Source organism: Balaenoptera ricei, chromosome 14 (assembly GCF_028023285.1).
Source record: "Balaenoptera ricei isolate mBalRic1 chromosome 14, mBalRic1.hap2, whole genome shotgun sequence".
Taxonomy (NCBI): domain Eukaryota; kingdom Metazoa; phylum Chordata; class Mammalia; order Artiodactyla; family Balaenopteridae; genus Balaenoptera; species Balaenoptera ricei.
Genome location: NC_082652.1, coordinates 21,245,205 through 21,266,245, shown reverse-complemented (window position 1 = coordinate 21,266,245; position 21,041 = coordinate 21,245,205). Strand labels below are relative to the sequence as shown.

Below are 21,041 nucleotides of genomic sequence, written 5' to 3'. Positions count from 1 at the left end.
GAACTGAAAAGCACCAGTATGGGATCAGAAGGGCCAAGACAACTGATGGTTGCAAGGCAAGTTTATTCAAAGAGCATGAATGTATATATAGGTTTAGTACGGAACGAATATCAGACAATAAATCAGTAAACCTTGTATTTCCACATAATTCTATCGCCACTATCTATGCGCCACTATCTATGCGTCAGCATGCCTTATGGGCCATTCTTTGGAGATACAGACTTCCCCCTCAGGGCAGCACGTCCTTCTTCTGGGGAACAACCAGGGGCTCTTAGATCCAGAGCAGGCACCTGGAACGAAACTGGCCGCAAGCCATTTTCCTTTTTTACGCTCAATACCGCAGCGTCAGGAGTGCATACTGAGAAAGAGACAAGCAGTTCTCCGGAAAGCAGAAAGCTGAATAAGCTTACAGCTTGGGGGCCACCACACACCATGAGTGCAAATACCCAAAAAGCGAACAAGGCAGATAATGTCTTAGTATTTTCTAAAGTAATTTTGAACTCACAGACCCCCTAAAAGGGTCTTGGAGGCCTCCAGGGATCCACAGACCACACTTTGAGAACAATCCTCTGGGTTATGGGACTATCAGGGATTTTCTGGTTTTTCTTTCCCTCTTCTTCCTCTACCTCCTTCTTCTCCCTTAACACGTTTTCTAATTTTTCATGCAATCCACATGTCTTACTTATATAATTTTTAAAATTTAAGATTAATCATGAACATCTTTCTACGTTAGATGGGCTCTAAGATTTTAATATATTTACATTTTTAATTAAGAAAATAAAAAAAGAAAATGGATATTCCATATGTAACGATACAGCCATGTATTTATTATATTCATTCTTCTCATGCCACCTTCACACATACAATTTTTTTTCACTTCACCTTTCTTTTTTTTTTTTTTAAATTGAAGTATGGTTGACGTACAATGTTATATAAGTTTCAGGTGTACAACATAGGGGTTCAAAATTTTTCAAGGTTATACTCCATTTATAGTTCTTATAAAATATTGGCTATATTCCCCGTGTTGTACCATATATCCTTGTTCATGCATAAAATTTAATTTTTTTCCTATTGGATTCTTTCTTAGGCTGTATCCTAGTCCAGTCATCCTGAGACCACCAAGAACAAATCTTTAGTCTGACAGTCAGCTCAGTTGATCCACTGCAATGAGGGGGAGGAACTGAGGGGGTCTGACTACACAGAGGGCAAGGCGATTACAGGATTTGGGTGAAGAATGGGGTTAGGTTAGGTGAAATGTAAACCAAGCAGTGCTTTTTTTTTTTTTTTGGCCATGCTACGTAGCATGTGGGATCTTAGTTCCCTGACCAGGGATCGAACCTGTGCCCCCTGCAGTGGAAATGTGGAGTCTTAACCACTGGACTGCCAGGGAAGTCCCAACCAAGCAGTATTTTGATAGGCTCAACACAGCACAGGGCTGCGTGAGAAGTGTCAGCTTCAGGTTTGGACAGCAAAGTATCCTGTGTAAGTGGAAACTACAAAGTTGAGACAGGCGTGGAATGTTGAGTCCAGGAATTCCATACTGGGGCAACTTCTCTGTGTCAAAGTGACTTGGCGCCTCCGGGGTTGTTTCTTTCTTACTAACATAATTTCAGACAGCAAATTCCTGATAGTTTGTGATTGTAGGGGAAAAAAAGAAATCCCGGTAAAAAAGTACAAGTAATAGTCACTCACACAGCATGGTTATCGGGACACTTTACAGTTGTAACGTGACCTTGGGAGAAATAATGTTCCCTGTTTACATTGCAGCTGGCTTTGTCCATGCCTGTCTGGACAGGCAAACTTTTACCTGCTCATTCCAAGCTAATAGACCCCCAAACAGAAGTTCTGAACCAAATAATTTAGTCGTTTTTCTTTTTCACTTCCCCTGACCGCATTACCTAAAACAGTCCAGTTCCACCCCCAATCAGTCACTCTGTTTCTAATAGCTATGGAAATGCACCTCGTCCCCACTGGTCACTGCGGTACCTTCGAGTCCTCAGGGATCAGAGGTGACTCTCCCAAGGAAGCTGCTTCTCACCAGAGGCTGCTGTCCTGGAGGTGGCAGGAAACAGAATCATTGCCACCCGCCACAGGCAGAGGGTTGGGGAGCGGGGCAGTCCCATCTCAAACCAAGGCAGCTCCATTGCACACAAATTTCCAAGGCCCCCGTGGAAGTCTGAACCCAAGAATCTGCAGAAGATGGGCCTCTAGCTGGCATCCCTCCTTCCCTGGAACTTCACCTTGATGGGCCATGCCCAGCCTCCTTGCACTAGAATATCTAATTTTATATTTATAAGGTACTTCCGTAAACAGATGCACGTCTCTGTATTTACTTATGTCTGTATTTATTGGCTTGTGATAAGTCAGGCACAAAACCAGATTATCTTGAAAGAATGAACCGTGGCAATTTGCCATAAAATGATTGCAATAAACATTTTATTTAGAAGTGATTAGAGATGTTTTAAGGTCATAACATCTTCACAAGTTGAGCTGGAAGGGAGCTTAATTAGAATGATCTTCTCCAACCCTTTCAGCTCACACAGGAGAAACTCTTTCAAACTCAGAGAAGTTAAGTCACCTGGCCAAGGTAACACAGCACCTCCAGAGCTAACTCTTGGACATAGATTCTCCTGTGGGGCTAGGCAGGTGGGGAATCCTTTGTTCTCTCTCTTCCTTGAAGAGATTTTTTTTTAGGTTACTTTCCTAGTACTGACAAGTGGCCCTGCTAACCGTGGCTTTGTGTCTCAGATGATTAAGTCTTGTTCGTTAAATGGATTTGTTTTGTCTCCAGGAGGCTCCCAGCTTTCTGGTTGGCTGAAAAAACTGGCCTGTCTGGTCCGGTTCAGCTGCACTCCACACCCCCCCACCCCCACCCCACCGCCGCGCACGGGCCGGCAGAGAACAGCTGACTCCAGCCGCTGCTCATGTGACCATCGCAGCTCCCAGTCCCAGGCCAGGGTGGACACTTTCAGGGGCTCCTTCTGGGAGGGGTACCAGGTAGGCACCCCAGCCCTGCCCGTCCACCGCTGGAACAGCCAAGGGGATACAGGACAGGAGTGGTCGGACAGACTTGGGCAGATCAGAAGTCAGACCCCCTGCGCTGGTCCAGGGCTCTTCGGGCAGCGGGGACAGAATGTGGTTGGCCTCGCAATGTCGCACACCACCCCTGCTTGCCCTCCCCCTCCCCCTGTCCCCGACCTCCAGGAAGGCCTGCTCTGCCCTGCCCTTCCTTCCTTTGTTCTTTGGCCTTCCTTTCCCCTCAGCTACAGACCTTTCCCCCTTTCTCTCTGCTGACTTAGCAGCGTGCTGCCGGGCGTGGAAGGATTAATCAGTGACAGGAAGCTGCCTCTTTCGGAGCAGTGACTGCTGTGGTCAGGAGAGCCTCCGCCAGGCCAGCCCTAGGAATCTGTCCTGCTCCCTGCCTGCTGCTTACCCCTGCTCCTGCCATGGGGTGCCTTGGGGCCCTCCTCTTCCTGCTTGGGGGCCTGGGAGCTCTTGCCCAGATCTGCGGTGAGTACCTGGATCTACTCCGTGCCTCTTGCCTGCTGGGTCCTTAGGAGAGAGGACCATCTTGTCCAAGCCCCTCATTATATAGCTGGAGAAACAGGCTCAGATGTGTGTGTGTGGCGGGAATGACTTAGCTGCCCCTCTGGGCTCCCACAGCAGTTTGGAGTTAGCTGGACCTCAGCGTTGTAGCACATTGTATTGAGATGAATTGTATGTCTGACTCGCCGCCAGACAAGATCACTTCCATCAATTCAGTCATTTGTTCATTTATTCATTCAATACACATTGATTGAACCTTCTCTGTGCCAGGCACCATGTTAGGCTTTGGGGAAAGAACAAAGAGCAAGACAGGTCCCCCCCCCTCCCTCCTAGAGCTTCCCTTCTAGTGAAGGGGATGGCAGTCAAGAGACAAGTCAGTGCTGTGTCGGGGGCTGTGATGAGTGCCAAAGGAAGCCCAAGGCCTGGAGGGGGTGGGGAATGCCAATTCAGGGAGAAGGGGTGGGAAGGATTTCCAAGGACCAGGGGGTGATGCAGGAACTGAGACCCGAAAGAGGAAAAGGAGCTGGCAAGGAAAGGAGTGAGGGGCGGGCACCCCGGCAGAGGGAAAGCGAGCGTGTGGAGACCCTGGCGGGTCAGGGTGGTGGCAAGGCATTTGCTTTACATTCCATACAGGGGCCTGCCTGCTCTGGTGTCCCCGGAGTATCTCGGGAACTCTTGGGACCTGTCTGGGAGTTGGAGCGCACAAGCTCAGGGCTGCTCGTGCCCCGGAGCCCCATGGGAAGCAGAGGCAGGAAGGGAAGGTGGGCCGCCCGCCTCTCTTCATTCCTCCTCGTCCTCTGCCCACAGCGTTTCACTCTGCCTACACCAGCAGGGTCTCCTGTGACCCTTGGAGAAACCGAGAGGCAGGTTCAGTCGTGTGCAGGTGACACATGAAGCAGTCAAGGGTTGAAGGAGCCAGGTGACCTGCCCAAGGCGCCCCAGCTTTCCAGGGCTTTGCTGGACTCCGTTCTCAGAACTCCAGGTCACGGTCTTCCCTGGGCACCAGGAGCCTCCTGCCCGGCTTGTTCCACAAGTGCCACCAGACCCCTCAGCCCTTGGCTCTTGGTTCCTGTCCAGGCAGTCCCCAGGGGAGACCCGGCACCCTCAGTGGGTGTGAAGCTTTCAGCAGTTGGTCCATAGGCTTGACCCTGGACTGGGTTCGGGGGTGCAGCCCACTGCTGCTGGGCCATTTAGTCACCCCCAGTCTCATTCACTCATTGTAAAATGGGCTAAGAATGCTCCCCTGCCTTCCTCCTTGGTGTGATGCAAGGATCCCACCACCTGCTTTACCAGGTTCAAGCCCTGTGTGGCTGTGAAACTGACACAGATCTGCACTAGTGCCCATGCAGGGTGGGCTCCCGTCCTTCCCCTTGTCAAAGCCAGTCCTCAGCTGGCGGAGCTGGGCGGCCCTGTGAGCTGGAGGCCCTGAGGGGAGGGAGCTCGCCCAGGCTCACTTTTATTACCCTGGGTGAATCTTAGCGGCTCCTTCCTGCTAAGGAGGCTGAACTGTGTTTACCCACCTCTCTTTACAGCACCAGCTCCTCTTCCTATCACGCTAATCCCAGAGCTGACTCACTCGCTGGAGGTCAGAGCCCAGGGTGGGGGCAGGGCTCCCTCTCCAGTTTGAAGAAAAGGGAGAGGAAAAGAGAACTGTGGAGGGAGAGATAAGGAGAGAGAAAGGCTGAGAGATGGAGAGAATGAAATAGATCCAGAGAGAGAGAGAGAGGGAAATTCCTACAGAAATGGGGGCAGACACACAGAAAAGCACCGAGAAAGAGAAAGGAAAAGAGAAACAGCCCCCTCCCCAGTTCCTTTGCTCCGTCCCCTGGGAGGGGCGGCCTGCCCAGCAGCTGGAGCCCCACAGCAACTGGGAGGCATTAAATGGGGAAAAGTCTAAAGTGGCTCCAAGGCCACCTACTCGCTTAGGTTCCCTCCCTGAGGGAGGAAAGTGCCAGTCAGCTGGAGCTGGGAAACACCCCTAAGGCTTCTGCTTCCCTCGTGGGTAAATCCCGAAGCACACAGATAAATGGTCGCAAAGGATGATGGCTTTCTAACAATTCACCTCACAATCTCAGGTCCTTTTCACCTAAACTGAGGGGGCAGGAACAGTGTTATTCTGAGATCTGCCCAGAGGAAGTTCACCAGGCAGCCCCAGTTAGCCAGTGGGCAGGCTGCAGTGTTTTTGTTTTTGTTTTTTTTTAAATTGGAATATAGTTGATTTACAATGTTGTGTTAGTTTCAGGTATACAGCAAAGTGAATCAGTTATACATATATATCCACTTTTTTTGAAGATTCTTTCCCCATATAGGTCATTACAGAGTATTGAGTAGAGTTCCCTGTGCTATACAATAGGTCCTTATTACTTATCTATTCTAGATACAGTAGTGTGTATATGTCAATCCCAGTCTCCTCTAATTTATCCGCCCCCCTTCACCCCTGGTAACCATAGGTTTGTTTTCTACATCTGTGACTCTATTTCTGTTTTAAAACTGGGTATGTAACTTGTTCCCAGTGTGGGTTGAAGTTTTTGTAAATGGGTGGAACACGCCCACAACTTTGGACTTCTGTTTCCTCTTTTGTGCAATGCAATGATGACAGTACCTACGTCACAGGGCTGGCCTGAGGACCGAGGGAGGTGGGGCGCAGTGCCTGGGGCACCCCACGCCGCTCGGCATCCAGTCTCTCTGTCACTCCTGATGGGCAGAGTGGCTGCCTGGCACCCGCGTCCTCTGCCCTGGGCCCACCACCTCTCCCTGGCCCACTCCGGCCGCTCTTTCAGGATACCGGCTTTTCCCCTGTTACCGCTGCCTCTCGTTACAGTCGGACTCCCGCATACGAGTAGGGTGTGTGTCAGGTGACAGTAAGGTGGGGATGTTTATTCCCTGGAGAAGACCCTGGTAAGGTGTCGCTGGTGTCCTGGCCCTGCGACCTCACTTGGCCTGTTCTCTTTCCTAAGAAATAACAGAGGTGGACAGCACGCTGGTGGAGAGGCTGGGCCAGCGCCTCTTGCCCTGGATGGACCGGCTCTCCCCGGAGCAGCTGAACCCCAGTATCTACGTGGGCCTGCGCCTCTCCAGCCTGCAGGCTGGGGCCAAGGAGGCCCACTACCTGCACAGCCTCAAGCTCAGCTACCAGCAGAGCCTCCTGAGGTCTGGCCACGCTCTCTCTCCTCTTTTCCCCATGGCGTGCTCCACATCCTAAGAGACATGAGATCTGCGTTCCGGTTTGGGCCTATCACTGCTTTGTTGGGAGACCTTAGGGCAAGTTTCATCTCCTCTGGGCCTTTCTCCATCTGTGGAATGGGGTTGGTCTGACTAGATTGGAGATGCCAATCCGGGGCCCTTGGGCGGCTACTGTACCCTCCGGTACCTGAGGCAGACATTACTAATCCATGGCTGCACTCTTTCATACTGAGCCCAGCAGCAGTATCGGACTATCCGTGCTCACTTTCCAGGGGGCATTAAGAGGAAGGCTGTTCTGAGGTCCAGCACTGGAGTCTGAATGAGAGGTGAAGGGTCAGGACCACCATGGAGCATCTCCTGCTTGGACTCCCTCTTGAGAAGTGGATGCAGGGCAGGGAGAGGAAAGAAAGGGGAGAGTGTATGGGTGAAGTGTGACCAAAATGGTGGGGCAAACAGGTCATTTGGATGCAAGAGCCCTCAGAGTTTGTCCTTGAGTTTAATTTCTCATCTTTATGAAATAAGCGTGACATACACAACTTACATAACTGACTACATCTGCTTTTGGCAGGTCTTGGAAACGTTCCAACTGCTAGGATTTTTTTTCCGCTTCATAGTGGTGGTGGTGGGGCACCCCAAGCCAGGCTTACCAGGGTGGCACTTTCTTACTGAAGTGTTGTTAACTGGCGTTGTCCTATGTCTGCCTCCAGCAATGACAACAGTGACTCCGAGGCCAAGCCCTCCATGGGCCAGCTGGCCCTCTACCTGCTTGCTCTCCGGGCCAACTGCGAGTTTGTCGGAGGCCGCAAGGGGGGCAGGCTGGTCTCACAGCTGAAGCGGTTCCTGGAGGACGAGAAGGGGGCCATTGGTGAGGAGGCGAGGTCTGCTGGGGCGGGGGAGGGCACATCAGACAACATTGTCTGGTGAAACGTCTACATCAGAACTTTGAGTTTTCTCCCCAGGCCTCTTTCCTGCCCTCCATTCTGCCTGTCTCCATATCCGCTAGAGGCTTGGGCCTGCCCCGGTAGCCATTCTTGATCAAGCCTTTCCTGCATCCCACATACACTCTGTTGACAAGCCCTGCTGCTCACCCACCAAGACTGGCCTGATTACCCACCTCTGGGACAGCTGCACACACTGTGCAGTACTAAGGAGTACTACTCACTCCTTACCTCTCTCTGCTAACTTTCCTGCCTCCTACCTCAATCTGGCACACACAGAGTGAGTCTTTAAATATAAATCTGATCTTGTTAGTGCTGCTTAAATCCTCCAGCAGCTGCTCCCTGCTGTGTTCACAGCCCTCAGGCCCAGCCTGTCTGCCCTTTTCTCCTCTCCAGGCCCTGCCCACCCACCCTCTGGCTCACCCACTCACCTGCCCCTCCATGGGCTCCGGCCACCCTGGCCTTCTCTCAGCTCACAAACCAGCGTCTTGACATATGTTCCCTCTATCTGGAAGGTTTCCTTCCCCTTCTAGCTCACTCCTACTCCACCTTTACCTCTCCCCCGCCCTTTCTCCCCAGCATCCCTGCCTCAGAGAATCCTTCCCCGACTCCCCGGCTACTCAAAGACCTCTGTTATTTGGCCACATGGACCTCGGTCCACAGTTCAGTTATAATCACAGTCTCGTGAGCGTGGGTTGTGTTATTTCCGGAGGGCCTGGCTGCACTGTGCCTGGCCTGTCATCACTGTTCATACCTCCAAGCACAGCGCCTGACACTTAGTGGGGTTTCAGCAAGTATGAGTCAAGGGAATGAAGGAAAGAAGGATCCCACGACCCAAAGGAGGGTGTCGGGAAGTGCAGGCAATGGGTCCAGTGCTGGCGGTGCTGGTTGCTGGGAGGGGGCAGAGAAGTCACCCCTCAAGCCCAGCATGACAGCCCCACCCTGTGGTTTTCTCCCTCCCAGGGCATAATCACCAGGGCCACCCTCACACCAGCTACTACCAGTACGGCCTGGGCATCCTGGCCCTGTGTGTCCACCAGAAGCGGGTCCACGACAGCGTGGTGGGCAAGCTCCTGTATGCTGTGGAATACGAACAGCATCTCCAGCAGGACCACTTCCCTGTGGGTGAGTGGGCCAGACCCTGAAGGCCAGGCTGGCACTCCTCCAGCCCCCTGCCCCAAATGAAGGCCTCCACCCCTAGTCCCATGCTCACCTTTCCTTGGGACCCCTCCTATCGAGTCCACTAGGAGCACAATGGTGAGGGTTCGTTGTGGTGCAGGGGCTGTGAGCCAGCGCTGGGGCTGGACTGGCTTCCTGACCCCATCCTCCATCGCATACTTACTGTAGGTCACCCTGGACAGATCAGCTGGCCTTTCTGGCTCAGCTTCTCTGGTAAAATAACCCCCCAGCAGCATCTCAATAAAAGATGCCTTATATGTAAAGGGCATAGCATGGTACCCAGCATGGAGAAAGTTCTGGATACACAGCTATGATGTTCTCATCAAATGAGCTGAGAGGCCTGAGGCCTGGATTCTGGATCTGCTTCCTCACTGTGTGACCTTGGGTTTCCAGTGCCCTTTCCTGTCATCATGATTGCAAGGTCTCTTCTAGGCCTGGCTGTGTTCTGTGAGTGTGTGTGCTTCACATAGGGCGGGATAGGATGGAGTAGGTTGGAGTTGGGGAGGGTAGGTACCCAGAGAGAAGAAGGCAGCAGGGCCCCTGCCAGCAGAGAGCTTGTTCTGCCTCAGAGGCTTATAGAAAACCCACCGTGGACACATTAAATCATCCCGGGGTGGGGAGCTTAAAACCCCCCAGGGCCCAAGCAGCTCCCTGGACCTAATAAACCAGACCACCTGCGGGTGGACCCAGGCACCTGCTCCTTTAAAAGTCTCCTGGTGAGGAATTCCCTGGCGGTCCAGTGGTTGGGACTCCGCGCTTTCACTGCCGAGGGCCCAGGTTCGAGCCCTGGTTGGAGAACTAAGATCCCACAAGCTGTGCAGCACGGCCAGAAAAAAAAGAAAAAAAAAAAAAGAAAAATCAAACAAACTCCCCTGGTGATTCTAAAGTGCAGGCAGGTTTGGGAACAAGTGTGTAGGCTAAAGTCCTCTTGGCCCTCCCTCCTCCAGTCTCTCTCCCCAACCTCTAACCCCCAGGCAGCAGACAGGGATACGGTGACCACCCATCCCAGTTTGCCATCCTGGAAACTGGGCAGACTGGGCTGTTGGTCCCCCTAGCTGGTGGAAACTTTCTGAAATGCTGCTCTGACCATATTGTCCCCCTACCTCCAGCCCTCCCGTGGCTGCCCGTTGCCCCAAGGTCCTGCCCGGGCTGACCCCACTTGGCTCTGTCCCTTGCAGACACACTGGCCATGGCGGGCTTGGCCTTCTCCTGTCTGGAGCTATCCAACCTCAACCCCAATCAGAGAAACCGGATCACTGTGGCTCTCGGGAGAGTGCAAGAGAAGATCCTGAAGGCCCAGACCCCAGAGGGCCACTTTGGGAATGTCTACAGCACCCCTCTGGCACTGCAGGTGGGAAGGAGACTCTGGGCTGGGCTCCACCCTGGTGGCTGGTGGGAGGTGGACCGGTGGGGTGCTGGAAGACCTGGCCCCTCCCCGCTGGCTGACCCGCCTCCTCTTCCCCATTCCGTCACCAGTTGCTGATGGCCTCCCTTAGACCCACGGTGGAGCTGGGCACAGCATGCCTCAAGGCCAAGGCTGCTCTGTTGGCCAGCCTACAGCACAAGGCCTTCCAGAACCCTCTCATGATTTCTCAGCTGCTGCCCATCCTGAACCAGAAGAGCTATGTGGACCTCATCTCCCCAGACTGTCAGGCACCAAGAGGTAGCCAGGCCTTTCATAGAAGCCCTGCTCTTTTCAATCTGCAATGAGGTCTGCCTGTCCCAGGAAGGGAACTTGCTCCATCTTGATTTGCTGAGTCAACAGGGGTTTGCAGGTGTGCGTGGGACACACGGGCAGCTAAGATGCAGTCACAGATGCTAGAAGCTCACAGCGTGGGGAGGGAGATATCAAATGGTGAGCTCTGGGCGGGCCGTGAATCTCCAGCCCCTTGTGTGATACCCAGTACAGAAGTGTTCGAATGAATGAATGGGGAGAGACACATTTTGGTTAGCTCTGATACATCATAATGAGTCCCAGTTAGCTGCTTGAATCAGGGCTTCATCTGGGGGAAGGACTGGGGTGGGTGGGTGAGATTTGCCAGTGGAGAAGAGGGGAGGAAAGGCAGAGCAGGGAGGGGGCAGCAAGGGCAAAGGCTCAGAGGTATACAAGACTGGAGTTGGGGGGAAGGGTCTCACTAAAGAGTGGGGTCTGAGAGAATGAGCTGGAGTGGCAGGCAGGAGGGTGAAAAGGAGGGGAGGCCCTCAGAGGTAACATGTATGTTCTAGAAAGAACCCTGGGTGGGGGGTGCTTGTGGCAGAGAGGTGGGAGGGGGATACTGGAGGCAGAAAAACCAGTGAGGGGCCTGACCTTGGGTGGCGAGGGTGGTGGGAGCTGAGGGACAGGGGAGGCTGGAAAGGCAGCCAGGTGGTGGTGGTGTTGACCGGGATGGGACCGAGGGGAAGGAGGAGGTCTCGATGGGCCACAGTGTCTTCCAGGGAAGAAAGGAGGACTAAGGCCTGGCCCCCTGCCCTCAGACCAGCTGCCCCTTCCCCTCTCCCTGGCACAGTCCTGTTGGAACCAGCTACGGAGACCCCTTCACAGACCCAAGTCCCAGAGCTCATCCACGTCACGCTGAAGGTCTCCAGCATCTTTCCTTCGTACAGACACTCCGTCTCTGTCCCTGTCGGCTCCTCTTTGGAAGATGTCCTGAAGAAGGCCCAGGAGCACAGCAGGTTCAGGTGAGACTGCCCCCCCATCTCCCAGCCCTCACCCGACTTGACCCCACATCCCCAAAACGGGACATGAATGGGGCAAGGGATGGAGAGAGGGTTCCCTTGGGAGAGGCCCCGGCTCTCTTCCACCTTCTCCGCCCCCGACTCACCCATGCTGTGGCGGAAACAGGCATCATGATTAGGAGAGCAGGCTCCCGAGGCAGACCCTCCACATCTGGAATCCCAGCTCTGCCGCTCTCCAGCTAGGGACCAGCCAGTTATTTTCCTGCAGCTCATGAGGATGACAGTTGTGCTCCCCCCATCCACCAGAGCCCATGCAGGAGTCCAGGAATTAATGCACAGAGAGGGCATGGTACATGCTTTTTGTGTGCAGGGTCCTGCACTTAGAAGTGCTCGATACATGTTAGCTTTCAGAAGAATAAGAATTTTTATTATCAAACAATCTTGGTCTAATCCCTGTGATGATTTAATTACCTGGGCAAGCCCTCTGCAGAATGTGGAGGTGGGACAACAGCCTTAAACTTGCTTCTCACCCTGAGATTTGACAGATCTGAGGACAAGCATTTCCAGAGCATTGCTCTGTGCCAGCTGTGTCTGTGCCTAAATAAGATGGGAGGGATCACCACTGGTGATCTGGCCCGGAGAATGAGTACCTTCCACCAGACCCCACTAGACCCCAGACTTCTCTTCTAGAAAAATGTGCCTCCGTTTGAGAGGGTCCCAATTTCTGTCCCCAACTGGAGCTCCCAAAGGACAGCATCCTGCTGCCAGGGAGGACCCACAGCTGGCACCTTGGGGTCATCTGGGGCAGGGAATTTCAGGCCAGAGATATGCAAAAACCCCTATAAAGGATGAAAATTCCCCCAGACCCCAGGTTAAGTTATTTCTGTAATAATATGACTTATATGTGTACTAATGTTTACTATTTAAAGTCCTTTCTCTTTTTGGCTCTTAGGTGGCTATAAATCCTAAACAGCTTTGCAAATTAAATACAAAGAAAACTGTGAAACCAATAACATTCAAATAGGGACTGTCTGCTGAGGAGCAGGTGTACACACCAGTGCCAGTGAGCCCGACGTGCTCAGCACTTTCTCGGGTTTGAGCTGCCGTCAGGCGGAGTTTGCACAGGCAGCTGCAGCTTGTAGACTCTTCCCTGGCCCCGAACACGCCACTTATTACCAAGCCGACCTCAGTCCTCTGGGGGCCACACACCCTGGGCACCCTTGGGAGGCCTTAGTCCGGCAGGCCCTGGGATTACCTAGAACCTGCTGGTATTCGTGTTTGGATATTGTCATCAAAATGGAAAAAAAATTGAACTTAACATTTTTATTCAGAACTCCAGGACCTCTGAGAAAACGTCAGGGATACCAATCTGAGAAATGATTCTCTTGGTGGTGGAGGGGGTGTCTGAGACGGGTTCAGGGGCTAGAAGGGAGGCATATTTGAGGCACGTGAGTGCACAGCAGAGAAAGCTGGATCCTAGAAGGAGAGAGAGGAAAAGAGACAGAGACAGAGAGAAAGAGACAGAAAGAGGAGAGAGAGAAACGGAGAGAGGCCGGTACAGAGCGGTTCTCCGGGCAGCCATGTGGCCCCGCACTTAAGGGAGGACTGGGGACGGGCTGCTCCCTAAAACCTTCCCTTTGACCAGGTCACCCTGAGGGTATTTCTGTTTCTTAAAACTATGAAAACTCTCCCTCTCTAAGAACAACACCATTGATAAGGAGACAGGAAGGACAGGGCCACAGTGTTTTAAGAGGATCCCTTTGGGGACTTCCCTGGCGGTACAGTGGTTCAGACTCCAGGCTTCCACTGCAGGGGGCGCGGGTTCGATCCCTGGTCCGGGAACTAGGATCCGGGATCCCTTTGTGTTTGTGGCAGTGGCGTCAGGGAGGGGTGGCATGAAGAAGGAGTCTCTTGGTTGCAAAAGCCAGGAATCTAATCCAAGCCTCTCTGGTAGTGGGGAGCGTGGGGTGTGTACGGTCGGAGAGAAGACTGAGCAACCCAGCCACAAGGATGGGGGTGCCCCTGAGCCACAGAAACTTCTGGAACCAGAGACCCAGAGCCACCACTGGGCGTCTCTGCCTCTGTCTTGCCTGTTCCTGCTTCTTTCTCACGCTGGCCTCACTGTCTCTCGTGGGCCGTTGTCAGCTTCTGATTCCCACCCCCTGCAATGTCAGCCCCCAGAGGGGATGCAGTCCCCCGAGTGGGCGGTGTCCGTGGGGCTGGAGAGGAGGCGTGGAGGAGAGACCCACGGTGAGGTGGCCCAGGAAGGGTTTGGCTAGCGCTGCCCTGGGAGCGAGGGCAGGGCTTTCCTTGTGGGGGTGGTTCTACTTCTGCCCTTGGGTCGAGGGGAGCAAAGTCACCTTTTCTCCCTCTTTGCCTGTCCCTTTGGTAGGTATGGAACACAGGCCTCCTTGTCAGGCCCCTACCTGACCTCCGTGATGGGGAAGAAAGCTGGGGAACGTGAGTTCTGGCAACTCCTCCGAGCCCCCGACACCCCGCTGCTGCAAGGTGAGTCTGGTGGCCAGCCCCCTCCGGACGTGTCCCCCAGCCCAGCCCTGTCCCAGCACTGAGGCTTTGTCGACTCACGCCAGCTTTCCCCTGGACCTTCCTGGGCCTCAGCCTCAGATAACCACTGATGCTCAAGTTTGCATATAATATATTTAACTGTATTCTGAAGAATTTTTATGTACGTTATTGTGGCAACTCTAGGAAAGCAGATAGGCAAAAAAGAAGAAAATTAAAATTGCCCGTAATCTGCTACCCAGAAATAACTTCTTTTAACTTTTGGTGTATTTTCTTCCAGATAATTTTTTAAATATGTATGTTTGTTTTTTCATAGAAATGAAGCCATACTCTATAGCAGTGCTCTCCGATAGAAATAAAATGTGAGCCACATGTGTAATTCTAAGTTCTGCAGTTGGTGAAACTAATATTAATAATATATCTTATTTAGTCCAATACATCCAAAATATCATTCCAAGATGTAATCAATGCAAAATTATTAATGACATATTTTGCATGCCTGTTTTTTGTACTTTTCAAATGCTCAGTAGCCACATGTGGCTAATGGCTGGCATATCGAATGGCACAGCTCTATATACTGTTTTGCAATTTATTTTTTTCAGCCTTAACATATTGTAGCCATCTTTCTATGTTGGTATATGTGGATCTTCCCCTTTCTTTGTAATAGCCACATAGGATATCTCATCCAGCAGGGTGCTTTGGGCTGCAAGTAACAGAAATGTAATATAAACTAGCTTCCACGACATCCATTGGCTCATCCATTGGCTCATGTGACCAGATTCCAGTGGGAGCAAGGATTTCAGCCTCAGCCCCACCTCCCTGTGACTCTCCTCCTCTCTTTGCTGGCTGCCTACCTCCAGAGAGGCTACTCTGTGTCTTCCTGGGGCTGCTCCCTTTTATGACTTGGGAAACTTGCCTCTGAATCCCCCAGCAAATGTCTCCTGGCATCCTGAAGGCGGACTTGGGACACAGGCGTGTTCCTTGACCCATCCCTGTTGCTAGGAGATGGCCCAGCTTCTGTGCCCATCATTGGCTAGAGAGAAGGGACCATGGCAAGACTGGCTTAGGCCAATTAGGGCCCAGCCCTGGCGTGGAGTGGGATGGGTGGACCACAGCTTATCAACTCCTGCTGGACCTTTAGGGTGTCTCCAGTTTTAACTCTTATGCCCCAAGCTGTCATAAGCATCCCTGAGCATCAGCCCAGTCACCAGACAGACTCTTAAGGGTCATCTGTCCCCGCTCCTGCTACCTGGAACTTCTAGTGGGCATTTGCCATGGGCCAGGCATTGGGCCAAGTGCTTTACAGAAGGTGGGACTTGCTGAGGGAGCCCAGTAAAAAGCATTCTCTTTTCCTGCCTGGCTTCTGGACAAATTGAGAAATAAAACCAAGAGGTGACAGATGGAGAGACCAGATCTGGCCTCTATTACTGATGAAGGCTGGACAGAGGAGGTAGCCGACGGGGAGAGCCCAATGGACTCGGCCATGAGGCAGACGTGGGTGGTTGTGTCCTCTACCTACCCCCCTCGACTCCCACTCCAGCAGGAAGCCCACTCCCATGGGGAAAAAGGAGGGCCCGGTTGTTGATATCACTATTATCCTCATTTTAGAAATGGGAACACCAGCACTCAGAGAGATTAAATAACCTGCCCAGAGTCACACCCCTAGTGAGTGCAGAGCTGGGGCTTGACCGAGGTGTCGTGCTGGAGCCTGGATTGTCCCTAGTGAGCAAAGGCTGACTTCGCTCATGGTCCCCAGACCACACCGAGCAGGTCCCTCTTCCTGAAGGCCCTTTGGGGGACTATGAAGACAGTGACCCTGCTGGTCAGGTGTTGTCAGGGTCTCTGGTTCCTTTGGCCCCATGTTGGTTATCCGGCGTGCTGTCCCATACCCTCCCACACCCTCTGGGGGTCCTCCACTGCAAAATGAGCCTGTGGGTCTCAGCGACCCTGAGGTCACAACTGAGTTCAGAGTCTCCAGACTGGCTCTGGACAGGCCCCCAGTCTCCCACCACCAAGCCCTGAGGCCATCTTACAGACCATGGCCTCAGGGCAGGGGTCCAGAAGGTGAGGTTGGTGGGGGGAACACTCCGCCCTGTTAACTCCCATCCCACAATATTTCTGCAGGTATTGCTGACTACAGACCCAGGGATGGAGAAGCCATCGAGCTGAGGCTGGTTGGCTGGTAGACCCCAGGCTCACCACCCCAGCTGCCTCCCACACTTCCTGGGCTTCTGCACTCCCTTCAGACATCCCTGTAACAGGCACACGCCTGACCCTGCTGCCTCCTCTTGTGCACTTGTCCCCGGATCGCCACAGCCACCACCCCTGCGGGGGTCCTAAACCACCGCCCACCCTGGAGCAGGGAGCCCAGCACCTTCCCCGGCAGGTCTGTCTGCCCAGGTCTGGCCCCACCTGGCCCCGCAGGTGTCCCGTGAAGGCCACTCATAGGCTGGAGAGTGTGAGCATCTCAGACTCCTTGGCACGAGGAGGCCACCGGCCACTGGCGTTGTGAGTACTGCTTGCTCTGGGATGGGGGTCCCGCAAGGAGAGCTCTGTGGCCCTGGCCCTAGCTTTCCACTCTTCACTCCATCGGGGCTGCTGCCCCAGAGCCGACTGCAGCATAGCAGCTGGCGAGGGCTCTGCAGGGCTGCTGTCAGCCCACCTCCAAAATGATTAAAGAATTGACTTGGCACATGCCCCAGGGTCCTGATGCCTCATGCTTGGAGCCAGTGCGGGGGCTGGGAGCAGAGAAGGGGGAGAGAGGCCCGTGGGGAGCAGAGGAGAGGGGTGAGCATTCTCCTGGGTACGGGTGGGGGGTGCACAGGAACGGTGCTGGCGGTGGTGATGCTGATTACTGTTTAGGGAGCGTGTACTTGCTGGACGCTCTCTTGCACAACTCTGAGGTTGTCGATGTTTCTATTTTCCTCTCTGCTTTACAGAGGGAGAGTGGTGGGGGGGCGTGGCTTAGGAGACAGACAGACCTGGCCTGGGGAGGCCTCCTGGCTCCTCCACTCAAACACTGAAAATCAGGGGCTTTCATGATTGTGTCGACTTAAAAAAACAAACAAAAAAAAGCATAACGTGAGAGTAGCGAGTTAAGTTTTATTTGGGGCAAAATGAGGACAGTAGCCCAGGAGACAGCATTTCAGATAGCTCTGAGAAACTGCTCTGAAGAGGTAGGGGAGGGGTCAGCACTATATATGATCTTAGCGAAGGGGGTACATGTAGTCAAGCGCACATTTTGGCAGAGACCTGCTGCTCGTCTCGTGAAGGTTACTGCTAGTCTCCAGGAGCAGATGGCTCCATTAATGATTTTAGTGCTTTTCTAGATAAGAGAAGATGCAAGAATTGGGCTCATAAAATCTTCTCCTAAAAATATCTGCCTGTTCTGCCTGTTTTTCCCAGAGCACAGAGTGCCTCATTCCTGATTTCCACCCTGAACTCCTTTCAGGGTGTGTTGAAGGTCAGCGGCTACAGGGGCTAGTGACCTAATCCTTGTAGAGGCAGATGGCAGTTGACAAGTTTTAGTTGGCAATTGTTAGGATTACATGGCAGAGTCCAAATGCAACTGAAGGCCCAGGACCCTAGAGCTTTTCCCCAAGGCACAGTCAGGCGTCACCCCAGGCCTCAGCGGCCAGTGGGGTGGGGACCCTGCCTCTCTGTGGGAGGGCCTGGGCTCTGGGCTGCCCTCTGGGAAGTAGGGTTCAGGCCAGGCGGGCACCCCACAAGCCCCACCCCACTGAGGTTAGGAAGGGGGTCTGCCCTTGGAGGGGCCCTCTGACAGCATGTCAGGTTTCACAGTGACTCTCACAGAGCCGTCCACGCCATGGATTATAAACATGTGCTTCTTCCTCCGATATTTAGGGTCTGGGCAAGTAGGGGAAGTAAGCGATTTAAAAAACGCTTTACAGACATCCAAGTACCTGAAAGCCAAATGAAAAAGCTGCCTCCGTTTTGAAGGTGAAATGTCTGTGCCCAGATCCCCAGAGTGGCTTGTTCACCTGTCCTTTCTTAATCTCGGCCTTTAGAGAGGGCACTTTAGAGAGGATTCAGGACCTGCCCTGGGACCCTCTCCTCACAGAAGGGTGGAGGCTCAGAGAGACCTGCGGCTTCCCTCAGGTCACACAGCCTGTGGGTGTCAGAGCCCAAGTCCCCACCCACTGACCCCAGCCCTTGCCCCTGCACCGCCTTGCTGCCTCCCCACCTCCCGAGGAAGCCTCCCATATAGGGGAGGCCAGCTGTGGCAGGTCCCAGGCCAGGCTAGGGGGAGGGTGGACTTAACTAAAGGGAGCACCCCTGCACTGGGCTTTCAGCGTCCACGGTCTGGATGTGATCCTCCCTCTGGAGGAACTGTCTTAGTCGGGATGTGTTTGGCTCTGAGCAACAGGGAGCTACTGAATCCTGCTCAAATCAAAGGATATTTGCTGATGGACTTTCCTGGCGGTACAGTGGTTAGGACTCCATGCTTCCACTGCAGGGGTCGCAGGTTTGATCCCTGGTCGGGGAACTAAGATCCCACATGCTGCTCGGGGTGGCAAAAAAAATAAAAAAATAAAATAAAAAAGGATATTTGCTGAAAAGACTCAGCCCACCAATTTAAGGGCAGCCGAGGGCAGTAGGGAAATGGAAGTTGGGGCTCAGGGCTCCATCCCTCCACTACCCTCAGTCTCTCTCCTCTCCGTGTCCTCCCCCTCCATCAGCTTCCTCTGAACGTGGCCCCAGCAGTGACTCTGCTGACTTCCAGTTTAATTCCCCAGGCCCTCTTATCTTCTTAGCCTGTGTCCCAAAGCCTGGAAAGGGGTCTGACCGGCACAGCCCACTTCTGGGCCCTGGGTCATGTGTCTAGTCTGGCTCCATCAGCAGGGACCCCGAGAAGGGGCATGGGTGGGAGGACAGTCATGTCCACAGTAAGAGTCTGACAAGCAGTGGCCCCCCTGGAATGGGGGCCCAGGTTTGCGTCTGGCCTGCATTTAGAGCTGTGTGACTCCAGACAAGCCGCGTCCCCTCGCGCAGCCTGTTCCTAACTCACAACTGTGGGGTGGCGCCTTGGTTTACGTTCATGCCTGTGAGCTCATCATAGATCACATATGGGGAGACTGAGGCCCCGCAGTGAAGTGACTGGTCTAGAGACATGCAGCGACATGAGGAGAGACCCGTCCCAAGCCTCTGCAGCTCAGTTGCTGGAAATGGGTTCTTCTTCCCTCCTGGTGCCTCCCAGGGTCCCACCCTGAATCACCTGCTTCCTGCAGCAGTGGTGGGGGGCGGCAGGTGAAGGGCAGCACTCAGACCCAGACCGGAGGGATATGAGAGCCTGTGGGCAGGGGCAGGCTGCTCGGGGCTGCTCTGGGCTTTCAGGTGGACCCCAAGGGGTGCGAAGGAGCCCCTGCTGCCCTCTATGAAGCTGGGTGCCCACCCCCGCCATTCTCCCACAAGGGAACATCCTGTGGAGAGTCTTGCTGCCTGCAGGTCAAGGCAGGTTAAAAACTGGGGCTCGGGAGCCAGGTAGACCTGGTCTGAATCCCCCACCACCACTCAAGCTGCACAATCCCTGCTTTGGGTTCTGCCCTCAGCCTCCCCCTCGCCCCCCTCCCCCCCCCCAAGGGTGTACAGCTCTCTCCCTCCCACCAAGGCCAACACAGGCCTCATCTTGGTTAATCCTCATTCCTCATAGCTCACCCCTCACCAGGCCGGGCAGGTGGGAGTGCTTTTTGGCAGTCTTGGAGGAGGTGTAGACACTGCCTACCACTCAGCAGTAGCTCAGCTCTTAGAAGATTGGGGGGGTGTTTACTATTTTTTAATTAAATGCTGTTTTTTTAATTAAAGGAAGCTTAACTGGAAAACTGACAAAATCTCAAAAAGAATCTAACCCTTAGAGGCCCTGATTCCTCCTCTTCAGGAAATGTGGGGCTAGGGGGGCTGCCCCCTTGGCTGGCTCAGTTTCCCTCCCACAACCCCTCCTGGAAAAACCCCATCTAAATACCTGCATATTTTGGTCTTTCACCTGGAAATCTCCTGCCCTACAATTTGGACTATTCAGCAGTGATTTGCAGGCTCATGCGGGTGTCAGAATCACCAGAGGCAAGTGAAAAAAAATTCACATCCCTGGGCCCACCAGAGGGTATCTGAATTCAGCAGGTCTGAATCAGTAGTGAGGCTGGGGAATTTTAATCCCAGTCCAAGGATTGTGATGGGGATTAGGGGACACTTGCAGCCATTCTGTGTTCTGACCACCAGAGGGCGTCGTGGACGGAGGTGAGCGGTCTCCCTTTGAGGTCTTGTTTCTCCAGACAGGTTGCTGGTTCCTCCATCAAGGACTTGCTGGTCAGACGACAGGCTAGGGGTGAACCGTGTCCCAGTGGGAAGGAGCTTCCACAGAGAAGGAAGCTGGACGTCAGGAAAGAGGCTCACAGTGGGCAGTGATTCTTGCACACTTGGACTCCTGAGCTCAGAGAGGCCAGGGCCCAGCCTGGAATCCCTATCAGCCTGTCCTGCTCTGGGTTGTGCTGTTTACCCAACACCGATGCAAGGGCAAAGGCTTAGTGGCAGCTGCTCTGGCTCCCAGCCCACCTAGGGCTCTTTGTCCTGCCAGGGATGGGGGCAGAGGGTGGACCCCAGGAATTTCAGCTATGAGTCAGCTCTGAGCGCCCAGGGGATGGGACAGGGGCTGCTGGCCAGGGATAGATGCTGGCCGGCGGGACCCTGCTTCCGCAGCTGTGGGTGGTCTTGGTGATTCAGTTTCCCTCTGCCTGCCTAGAGGGGGCCCGCCCTGGGCTGGGAGAGGGAGGAGGTGTTGGGGTTAGGGAGGGGCGAGCGAGGGGTATTAAGGGGCCCCGTGGTCCAACTCTTCCGGATGCTGAGGCCCCCATGGGATAACTGTGGCCAGAGATTGGGTGGTTCCGAGACTGGTCCTAGGATGAGGTCTCCTGGGGGGAGGGTGTCCTTGAAAATGTAATCTCCTGAGAGGCTAGGGCTTTTTATCAGGCTCCCTCAGAAAAA

The 21,041-nt window shown here is 53.7% G+C and overlaps 1 protein-coding gene across 5 annotated transcripts in view; it reads left to right on the top strand.

The window, feature by feature from the left end:
• Positions 1-16,741, top strand: part of TCN2 (transcobalamin 2) — a 44,954-nt gene extending 28,213 nt beyond the window's left edge. Inside the window, exons 1-10 of one of the 5 annotated variants that reach the window (XM_059895157.1) lie at positions 2,894-2,997; positions 3,300-3,510; positions 6,504-6,696; positions 7,437-7,594; positions 8,631-8,792; positions 10,025-10,197; positions 10,323-10,509; positions 11,354-11,525; positions 13,915-14,030; positions 16,170-16,741. In XM_059895157.1, the coding sequence (XP_059751140.1) occupies positions 3,447-3,510; positions 6,504-6,696; positions 7,437-7,594; positions 8,631-8,792; positions 10,025-10,197; positions 10,323-10,509; positions 11,354-11,525; positions 13,915-14,030; positions 16,170-16,231 (1,287 nt within the window). In that variant the 5' untranslated portion in view covers positions 2,894-2,997; positions 3,300-3,446 and the 3' untranslated portion in view covers positions 16,232-16,741. Of the gene's footprint in view, positions 1-2,893; positions 2,998-3,299; positions 3,511-6,503; positions 6,697-7,436; positions 7,595-8,630; positions 8,793-10,024; positions 10,198-10,322; positions 10,510-11,353; positions 11,526-13,914; positions 14,031-16,169 lie in introns of those variants that run through there. The other 4 variants (XM_059895158.1, XM_059895159.1, XM_059895156.1 and 1 more) reach the window with 4 other exon arrangements.
• The last annotated feature ends 4,300 nt before the right edge of the window (positions 16,742-21,041 follow it).